Source organism: Nerophis ophidion, linkage group LG08 (genome assembly GCF_033978795.1).
Source record: "Nerophis ophidion isolate RoL-2023_Sa linkage group LG08, RoL_Noph_v1.0, whole genome shotgun sequence".
Lineage (NCBI taxonomy): Eukaryota > Metazoa > Chordata > Actinopteri > Syngnathiformes > Syngnathidae > Nerophis > Nerophis ophidion.
The window spans coordinates 64,462,990-64,474,462 of record NC_084618.1 but is presented as its reverse complement, the minus strand read 5'-3'; the positions used below and the strand labels follow the sequence as shown (position 1 = coordinate 64,474,462).

At 39.0% G+C, this 11,473-nt stretch overlaps 1 protein-coding gene across 1 annotated transcript in view; it reads left to right on the top strand.

Annotated features, from left to right (window-relative positions):
• Positions 1–916: 916 nt before the first annotated feature.
• The window catches only part of mybpc2b (myosin binding protein Cb), a 69,855-nt gene continuing 59,298 nt past the window's right edge, over positions 917–11,473 (top strand). Inside the window, 1 exon segment of the mRNA XM_061909341.1 lies at positions 917–1,106. Coding sequence (XP_061765325.1) covers positions 1,094–1,106 — 13 coding nt within the window. The 5' untranslated portion in view covers positions 917–1,093.

The following is an 11,473-nucleotide window of genomic DNA, read 5'->3' as shown; positions in this document are numbered from 1 at the left end:
ACAATGTGTGTCGTTCCTCTTTTCCTCCCTACAGAGACATTACGGTCGGCGGATAATAGCCAGGAAAGTACCGGAGATAACAAGCGCAAAAAAGTGACGGCCCCCGCACTATTGTCCGGCGGCATATAGAAATATATGTAGTGTTCGTCGTGTTTGGCAATCCAAATTAAACAATAAAAAAAACAAATAACGGTTTGAATTGGTCCAGGTTATCGGGGACTGTTATTACTGACGGACAGGTGTTGCGTTGCGCACGTAAGAAAACCCTCGTCTCCATGGCAATGCCTCTGTCGCTTTCACTCATTTGCCGCTTTTCCACTAATGCATGGGTAGGCAACCCAGAACGTTGAAAGAGCCATTTTGGACCCAAATAACACAACGCTGTCAAGGGCCATTCATATAATATTACACTTTCATATTAGGGTGGGGGCTGCAAAATAATGTCTCACGGGCCGCAATTGGCCGGGGGACCGTGTGTCTGAGACCCCTTGTGTAAGAGGTTTCCCGGCTTAGTGTAAAGATAGCCTTAGACTGAATATTCCACCCCACCCCCCAGCGTTTACCAGTTTCTAATCTTTTTTTCTAGGGGCGATCCTGTTCTGTCTGCATGTAATGTTTGTCTGCTTTGAATGGGACTGAGTTGAAAATCTTAATTTCCCCCTCTGGGACTATTTAAAGCATTTCTGATTCTGATTTGTCATTTTTGCCAACCAACCTTGTTCTCCCCTGCTTTGAATAGCGACATAGTTACTTGTTATTGTTTATTAGAGCTCGGGAATATCAGTCTAAAACTTTAATCTCAGTGTAAAATTCCTAGACCATGTTTCAGGACTGCACCCCTCCCTCTGGCCCACTCTTTTTTAGTGCACCTCTTTTCCCCCTCTTAGTGTCTTACTCAGAGGGTGCTTTGCGTCTCCTCTTGAAAGTGCTTCAGGGTCTCCTTTGCGCTTCTCGTTTACAGTGGGGTGTGGGTGACTCGAGTGCCACAGGAGCTTTGAATAACACTGCGAAGGGGGGGACAAAATAAAAGGAATACGCTACACGCCAGCGCCCAGTCTTCCAGCAGCAAAGAGAAGGCACAGGAATAAAAACCATGCCAGCTGAAGGTATGGAAATGTACATAGAGGAATATGCCATTTTGGGCTGTTGTTGGTGATGTCAGTTTTTTTAAGTGACAGGAAATACAATTATTATCCTGAAAAAAAAAAACATTTAAGTGGTTTGAGCTAATTTGATATGTTTTGACTAATTTTTTGCCGGTTGAGTTCAAGTCATAATTTTGATCTTCAATCTGGCACAAAATGCATTCATGTTTTTAATTATCTTTGGTTATGGTGAATTAGCATATGTTGCGTTTTTTTCACGTTAAATTGTTTACAGTACATGCAGACATATTACTGTAGTTTACTCGAAGCATTAATGGAAAGTCCGAGTATCAGTCAAAAGTTTAGACACGCTTTCCAATGCTTTTGAAAGACAACTTGTTTGGGGCTGTATGCAATACAAAAGGATTTGGCTTCACTGTCCTTATTTTATCTCCAATATAGTATCATACTGTATGTGTCAATGCTGCAACATGAAAAATATAGGTTTTAAATGAAAGGGACAAGCGGTAGAAAATGGATGGATGGTTTGCCTTATGACAGTGGTTCTTAACCTGGGTTCGATCGAACCCAAGGGGTTCGGTGAGTTGGTTTCAAGGGTTTGGCGGAGCCTTCGCCGCGGAGGTCAGGACACACCCGACTCATCGTGTGTATAGAATGTTCTCCCTATCTACGTATTATGTATACGGCAACCGCAGAAGTCCCACTAATTTTGTCAGAACGGGGGCTATGATGTGGTTTGTTTTCCCGGAATGCAAAGGAAGGTGACGGGACATGGCGTGAAGGTAAAAACATATTTGAATGTATCTAGAAAAAAAAGTGCAAACTAAAGGGCCGCATAAGGCAGAGAACAAACTTGGCTAAAAAATAAAAACTACCACAAAGGTAGATATGAAACAAAAGATTCGCTAAACGTGACATGAATAAACAAAACTGACTTGGAAGGAAATGAGCAGAGCGATACATAACCAGAGTGAACAGAGCGTGGCGCAACAACAATGACACCAGCCCGGCTGCCTGGCAACTACAAGCTTAAATAATAGTGACATGTTTAACACAGGTGCGTCAGTCCTAAACAAATCAAGTGCGTGAGTCCAAATGAGTACAGGTGAACTAATCGGTCGTCATGGTGACAAAACAATGGAGCGTAAACAGGAACTAAAAAGAGTCTTAACCCAACAGAACATAACTAAACAAAATGTGACCACAGAACATGACAAATTTGCAGGTGTGTCATTTGTTGTGAGTTCATGCTCTGTGTTGGTTTTGTTCTTTGATGTTCATGCGCATTTCATTTTGTGCACCAGTAACAAAAACATATAACTTTGTCTTGAATTTGAAAAAAAAAAAAAAACATTTTAATTTTCACTAAAGAAGGGTTCGTTGAATGCGCATTTGAAACTGGTGGGGTTCGGTTCCTCCAACAAGGTCAAGAACCACTGCCTTATGATATAGAGCCCGTAAATAACTACAGTTATTTTGTTTGCTACTATATTCAATATTCAAGTCATTTCATGAAAGAAAATGTGTTTGCTTTTTCTTTTAAAAAATCTAAAATTAAACAATGATATTAATCCTATGGTAAAACATATGCATTAAATATTAGGACTGCAGCTGTTGATTATTTTAGTAGTTGAGTGAGCTCTCGATTAGTTTTTTCGATTAATCGAATATTCGGATAAAACACACTTTAAGGCATCAATGCTTGTTTTAGGGAAAATAGTTGAAAATAAAGAACCATGCTGTCGCATAGTAACTTAAATTTTAGGGATGCATCTGTTGAATAATCTAATAATTGAGTAATGATTTGTTTGATTTGTTTGATTCGTTTGTTCGTTTATTCGAGTAAATGGATAAATCAAACATTTCAGCCTTAATGCATAGTTTAAGGAAACTATTTGAAAATAAACAATAATATTAATTCAATGCTAAAGCATATACTTTATAGATTAGGGCCACAGCCATCGACTATTTTAATAATCGAATAAACAAGTGATTAGTTTCTTTCATAAATCGAGTACATAAAACAGACTTTATAGCCTTAATGCATATTTTGGAGGATTTTTTTTTAAAATAAACAACAATGATAATCAAATGCTAACCGTAATATTAGAGCTGCACATATTGATTATTTTAGTAATCAAGTGCCATAATTAGCAGTAAAAATTTTGAATTAAAGTAATTAAGGAGGAGAAAAAGAACCAACTGAACATACATACTTGAGCATTTATACACTACATTAGACCTGAGCAAATTAAGGCCCAGGGGCCACATGTTAATCTTTTCAAGCTGGCCCGCTGGACATTTCCAAATAATTATTTTAGATCCTTAAGAAGGAAAGTGTAGCTGCCATTATGATGTGCAGTGATGTTTTCAAATGACCGTAAGTCTGGAACTATACAAAGTATTTCATTGGTTGGAATCTGCGCTTTTGCATTATATACAAGTTACTTGGGTAATCTAATTAGTTACTATGGTAATTTAATTAGTTACTATAGTAATGTATGTCAAAGCAGCTCAGAGGAGGCACCAAGCAGTGTGGTTGGGGAGCGTTTCCACAGAGTGTTTCCAGAGCGGCCAGCCTGAAATGTGGGTGTCAGGGACAGCCGTGGAATGAGATTTTTATAAGAGAGTTCTAAAACTTAGTAATATATATGATTTTTTTTTTTTTTTTTTTTTTTTAGCTTTTCCTGAGTTTGTTGCATTTTTGTTGCGTTTCGTTTGATTGTAAAATATGTTGATCGAGAAGTGGTGTGACGTTCATATGTTGTCAATGTTTAGTGTTTTATCGGTCATAGTTAATATTGTAAATCCCAGATTCTTTATTTTCATGTACATTCTAAGTGTCACATTCAGTAAAAAAAAGAACAATTATTTTCCCTTTTTTAAAGCGATCTGTCATAGCATTTTTAGCATTCAATCAAACATTACTGTGAGGTTTTGTATGAATGTTCCTAAAAATATATTTACTGCCCCAAGACACATTTTTTTCTCTAAATTTGGTGCCCTGAGTCAAAATAATTGCCGAGGTCTGCACTACATATTAGGGCTGCAGCAAATAATCAGATAAAACACACTTTCTAGCTGCAATGTGTGTTTTAGGGAAAATGGTTGAATAATTTATATTGATATTAAAGCATGTACACTAAATATCATCGATTATTTTAGCAGTCGCCTAGTTTGTTTAATTATTCGAGTAATTGGAAACTTTAAAGCCTCAATGCGTATCTTGGGGAAAATAGTTGAACAGTTGCCATTACCTTTATTCTCACTTGTGCATTATTAAACCAATTTAAGAAAATCTGTGCGTATTCAAAGTTGTACTAATAACACTCATGAAACAATGAATCAAAGCAACACAATATACATTGAAGCTTTTTTCTAACTGAGTTATTCGATTAATCATTGCAGCTCTCCTGAATGTTAGATGCTCATAAAGAGTTTTCTGTTGTCCTTCACCTGAGTGCAGCGCCTCACTTTGACCCAAACGGGCTCCAAATCATTACGCTGACAGAAACCTAATATGAGGAATTGCCATGTGGGATGACTCCACTTTAACAGGCCAAGGTTGCAGTAACAATGTTGAGCACTTCAGATACCAAGCAAACCTCCTCCCGCGTCTAATCCCCGCACATCCGCTCTGCTTTAATTGGGAATATAATGGACTTTGCACATTGTTCCCCACTTAGTGTCCGACTATCGGCAACTGAGATGTAATCATTTAAAAAAAAAAAGCATCTAAAAGACCGCGGCGTGCTTGCCTGTAAGGTTGAATTTAGCACTGTACTGCAACTAAACCAAGTTCAGCTGCCAAGCTGCAAAGGATGAGAGACCACTGTTCGATTCCTCGCATGACACCAGTTGCTGTTTCACACATGCGCCAAATCTAATGTTTTTTTTTTTTGTCCTGCTTCTCTGGCAAATCATCTAGTTGATGTAGATGCCCATATCGGCTGTACAAATTGACTTTACAAAAGAGAAGTGTAGGATACTTCTCGTGTTGCCTTATTTGAATTTGACTTTATTAAATGTATTCATATTATCATTTGGTGCAGCCGGGCCGGAGCTGGAGGGGACAGAAAGAGGAAAAAAAGGAAGACAGAGGGGGAAATTGTGGGGATAAGAGGGGGATTAGACTGAGAGACAAAAACAACTGCAGCAAACACAACAATAACAACAAAAACAACAACAACGGAACATCACCAGCACATATGATATGTACAAATATGACCGTAAAAATTATAGCAAAGAAGCAGTTAGCGAAATAAATAATAATATAGAAATGACAATGAGCCTTTTTACACTACAATTGGAGTGATACAAATACCAATAGAAAAAGCGCTATTGATCATGAACAATACCAGTAATTTTAAATTTGCCAAATGTAATGTTTAAAGAAAAGCTTAGTGAATTAGGATGAGAGCCGCGTCAAGTTAATCATCCATCAAAATGATAGCCCCCCCCCGCCCTTTTGCAGCCAGCTCCAGCCCTCAAGGCTCAGCCAAAAATAATCTGCGGTAACCCATGACCTTTTAGTCTTTTTTTTCCCTCTTCCTCTTCATCCTACTTACGTTCGTAGAGTTTCACACATGCCAGCGTATTAGGTTTTACACTAACACTGGCAGCTCAGATAAATCAGAACATAAGCCATCACTCTCAGCTCCAGATCCACAAATAATCAGATCAAACGCGTGTGATGACACCTTTTAAATCCAACATTAAATAAAACAATATTAATACATATACTACCTATATTCAAATATAGGTATAGTTTTGCCTGTGTGAAAAAATGTGCCCCTCCTCGCCACATTTAATATAGCGTTGGCCGTGAATCTATATTTAGCTGAATAGGAAGATCATTTTAAGTGAAATTAATTTTCTCGCATTGAGTCCCCCCCAATGTCAAATTGCATTAGCGCTGTCATTTGTTTCGTCCACACAAGCGGCGCCCACAGCCCAGCATGCAATTGGCCCTGCTTCAAAGTGAGGCATAAATAGAAATTCAATAGCTATTCAATAATTCAGGTCCAATTATGCGCAATATAGAATGAATATGTTCATTTATCAGACAGAGTCCCGTACAATACATTTGATTAATTCGTAAATTATTTGTTGTAGTTGATGAAATAATGCCTGATTAAAATAGAATAGAAGGTACTTTATTGATCCATGGGGGTAATTCAGCACCACAGTTAACTCACAATAAACAATGATGATAATAAATAATAGGGGTGTGGGGAAAAATCGATTAGACTACGAATCGCGAATCTCACGTTGTGCGATTCAAAATTGATTCTCATTTTTAAAAAAATTCATTTTTTTTCCTTTCTTTTTTTTTATCAATCCAACAAACCAATACACAGCGATACCAGAACAATGCAATCCAATTCCAAAACCAAACCTGACCCAGCAACACTCAGAACTGCAATAAACAGAGCAATTGAGAGGAGACACAAACACGACACAGAACTAACCAAAAGTAGTGAAACAAAAATTAATATTATCAACAACAGTATCAATATTAGTTACAATTTCAGCATAGCAGTGATTAAAAATCCCTCATTGACATTATCATTAGACATTTATAAAAATAAAAATAAAAGAACAATAGTGTCACAGTGGCTTACACTTGCATCGCATCTCGTAAGCTTGACAACACACTGTGTCCAATATTTTCACAAAGATAAAATAAGTCGTACTTTTGATTCGTTTAATAGTTAAAACAAATTTACATTATTGCAATCAGTTTTTAAAACATTGTCCTTTACAATTATAAAAGCTTTTAAAAAAAATCTACTACTCTGCTAGCATAGCAGACTGGGGTAGATCCTATGTATTGAATGAATACAGAATCGTTTTGAATCGGAAAAATATCGTTTTATAATCGAGAATCGCATTGAATCGAAAAAATCGATATATAATCGAATTGCGACCCCAAGAATCGATATTGAATCGAATTGTGGGACACCCAAAGATTCGCAGCCCTAATAAATAATATAATATAAATAATACATTATACATAATATATGAATAATATAAATATATTGCACATATATTCTACATTTAAGTATAGTCAAGAAGGAACATATGCATTATACAGTCTGATGGCTGTCGGTATGAAGGACCTCCTGTGTCGTTCCATGTTACATTTTGGGAGTCTGAGCGTTCCACTGAACGTGCTCATTCTCTCCGCAAGGTCCGAGTGTAGTGGGTGGGAGGTGTTGTCCATAATGGCTAGGAGTTTTTCTAGACTTCTCCTCTCTGACACCACCGCCAGAGTCCAGCTCCACTCCCACCACATTACTGGCCTTCTCTACCAACTTGTCCAGTCTGTTTGCGTCCCTCACTCTCAGCCCGCTGCCCCAGCAAGCCACGGCATACAAGAAAGCGCCCGCCACCACCGACTTGAAGAACATTTACAACATCTTTGTACAGACGTTGAAGGATCCTAGCCTCCTGAGGAAGTAGTCCCTTCTTCTTGTAGAGGACCTCAGCGTGTTTTGACCCATTCAGCTTGTTGTCGATGAGTACTCCGAGGTATTTATAATCCTCAACCATGTCCACATCGACCCCCCTGATGGAAACAGGGGTCGCCAGAGTACTCTTCCTCCTTCCCAGGTCTACAACCAGCTCCTTGGTCTTCGTCACATTGAGCTGGAGGCGGTTCTTTCCACACCATGTGACAAAGTCCTCCACCAGTGCCCTGTATTCCTCAATTTATCAATTAGCAGCAGTTAACACATTCTTGAGAAACAATATTTTTTTAAAACAATGTTAACTGCAGGATACGAGGACTTTGTGCTTCAAAATAGAAAAGAACATAGTTCAGGTAGCTTAGCACTTTTAATTCAAGCCTCATTTTCAGTCTTTTGAAGCTTTCAAAATGGACTCATTTATTTGAAAATCGTACTACAAATACATGTTTGTTTATTTTTTTGCTCACAGCCCCTGCCTACCTGTGTTGCCAACTCAGCGAGAGCATTCCCCCCCTTTGTTTGTAGCAACAAAACTTTTCCTGGTGTAATACAAAGTCACAAAGTTTCCATGATTCCATTGTTGTTGATGGAGAAGGGATCTATGCTTCCTACCTCTATGTCAGGTGTGTCAAATAAAATTTTAAATCGGGGCCCACATGGCATTCTTGCCAACCTTGAGACCTCCGATTTCGGGAGATGGAGGTGTGTGGTCGGGGGTGGGGCAGGGGGCGTGGTTGGGGGCTGTGGTTATTTACAGCTGTTGTGTGCGCAGTTGTGCACTGCACTTTCTAAAGTAGATGTTATTGTTACATATGCATGATTGATTGATTGATTAAAAATGTTATTAGTAGATTGCACAGTACAGTACATATTCCGTACAATTGACCACTAAATGGTAACACCGCAATAAGTTTTTCAACTTGTTTAAGTCGTGGTACAAATATATACTATCAGCATAATACAGTCACCACACAAGTTAATCATCATAGTATATACATTGAATTATTTACAATCCGGGGGGTGGGATGAGGAGCTTTGGTTGATATCAGTACTTCTGTGTTCAAAATGTGCATCAACAGAGAAATGGACATTGAAACAGTGTAGGTATGACTTAGTAGGATATGTACAGAGAGCAGAGAACATAGTGAGTTCAGATAGCATAAGAACAAGTATATACATTAGAAATACATTAGATTATTTACATGAGGTTATTTACAATCCGGGGAGATGGGATGTGAATGGAGGAGGATTAAGGGTTGAAGTTGCCTGGAGGTGTTGTGCTGGTGCATGTACAGTAGATGGCAGTATTGTCCTGTTTAAGAGTGTCACATGCTGTTTACGGCAGATGAACTGCCTTACAGTAGAGTGGTAGACGTAAACGTGACTGCTGTTGTTGTGTGTTGTTACTGCGCTGGGAGGACGTTAATGAAACTGCCTAACAATAAACCCGCATAAGAAACCAAGAACTCGCCCTCGATCATTCTACAGTTATAACATCATTGGGCAGACACGCTCTCAGACACGTCACTCAGGTCCCGCCTGAATTTCGGGAGAAAACTTGTCCCCGGAGGTTTTCAGGAGAGGCGCTGAATTTCGGGAGTCCCCCAGAAAGTCCGGGAGGGTTAGCAAGTATGCCACATGGACAAAAATGTACTCCGAAGTGGGCCGTACTGGTAAAACAACGGCACAATAACTTAAAAATAAAGACAACTTCAGATTGTTTTCTTTGTTTGTACATTCTAAAAATGTACAAAAATCATAATGTTTTTTTTTTTACACTTACATGTTGTGGTTAGTAGTATTCTACCTTTATTTGTCGTTATTTATATTTTCTGAATAAATTATGTGATAATGTTCGTCAGTCAACTCATTGGTGTTGATTTTCAGTCCATCAAGACAAAAAAAATAATATCAAAATCTATTTACAGGATGTTATCTATGTGGTTTGATCACTTTCCTTGATAGTTACACTAACATCATGTGGTTTATCTTTTTTTTTTTTTTTTTAAATATGTAGCATAATCTACAAAGATACAAATAATTGCTGTTTGGAACAGCAGTTTATTTTGTTCCAAAATTTTGGCTCATTTTTATACTTAGCAAACTGATACCGCGGGCTGGGTAAAACCTGTTCGCTGGCTGTATGTTTTGACACCCCTGCTCTACGTCAAGCGACGACGTGTCTGTTAATATATGTGAGATTGACACTATTTAGATCAGGGGTGTCAAACTCAAATACAGAGTGGGCCAAAAATTCTAAACTGAACAAAGCCGCGGGCCAAAGTTGAACAACTTAACCTTTTAATAGGGACCCAAACAAGTTTTGCATTGAATATTGAACAAGCAAGGCTTACATAACTTTATTGTGACATGCAAAATCGAGTTTTGTTGGTAGCGGGGGTGTATATTGTAGCGTCCCGGAAGAGTTAGTGCTGCAAGGGGTTCTGGGTATTTGTTCTTTTGTGTTTATGTTGTGTTACGGTGCGGATGTTCTCCCGAAATGTGTTTGTCATTCTTGTTTGGTGTGGGTTCACAATGTGGTGTAACAGTGTTAAAGTTGTTTATACGGCCACCCTCAGTGTGACCTGTATGGCTGTTGACCAAGTATGCCTTACATTCACTTGTGTGTGTGTAGAAGCCGCATATATTACGTGACTTGGCCGGCACGCTGTTTGGATGAAGGAAAAGCCGACGTGACGACAGGTTGTAGAGGATGCTAAAAGCAGTACCTTTAAGGCATGCTCCCAATATTGTTGTCCGGGTGGAAATTCGGGAGAATGGTTGCCCCGGGAGATTTTCGGGGGAGGCACTGAAATTCGGGATTCTCCTGGAAAAATCGGGAGGGTTGACAAGTATGAAAATCAGCGTTGAATACGGTGATACAGCGGCACCGCCACTGTATAATACCGGCTGGCCAGCTCTAATGTTAATTTATTATTGGCTCAAGGGCCAAATGAAATTACACGGCGGGCCAAAATTGGCCCGCGGGCCAGAGTTTGACACCCATGATTTAGATCATATCTATTGACTCGCACACTTTGTAAGTCTTCAGATGTCATACATCAGATGTATATGATAATAGTTTCCATATAAAAGCAACTTGATTTTCCACTCTACTGGTACTTGAACAGCTCTTTGTTGATGGTGAGTGTGTGACGTGCAGTTCCCTGCCGAAACACTAGCGGCGCTGTTTCAGTGAATAACCACAACTCCTGCTAAACCTATTAACTTGTTAACTTCCTTTGTCGGGGGCAAACAATGTCAATTAAAGAGACACAATTTCTTGAAATTTAAATGTTGATCGGAAATCAGAGATAATGTTTTTGTTGTGCAAAATTCCTTACATAATTTCCCCTACTGAGAAGTTGTTCATGCACACTTACACACACCTTTTTTAGCAGCTGTCGGATATCCAAGCCCGCTAACATTAGGCTGTTGTGCTAACTCTAATAGACGTGCGTCCACACTGTTGCCGCGGCAACAACCGGGATGCCAGTCCTCCTTTACTCGTCGCCAGATGGAGCCAGGTGACAGTTTCATGTATATCAGGCTCTAATGTGTACAAATTGACGCATGCTGTTGCTGCGGGACAGCCAGGAGTCAAAAGGTAACGGCTGTCACGCGCAGTAATCCGCGCTGGCAGTCAAAAATCACTAACACACACACGCACAAAAAAATATTCATAACTTGTTAAGGCAACCAGAAATAAGTCATGGTGCTAAATAAAGAGGAAACGTGTAGCAAAGATTTTAGAGAGAACACCGGGACCCCAGATGGCAGAAATACATTAAGGTTTGTGATAATAATGAGATAATAATAAAAAGAGTTCAAGTACAGTAGTACCTCGGTTTTCATACGCCCTGCTTACTGCGTGCTTTCGTTTTTTAAGAAAAT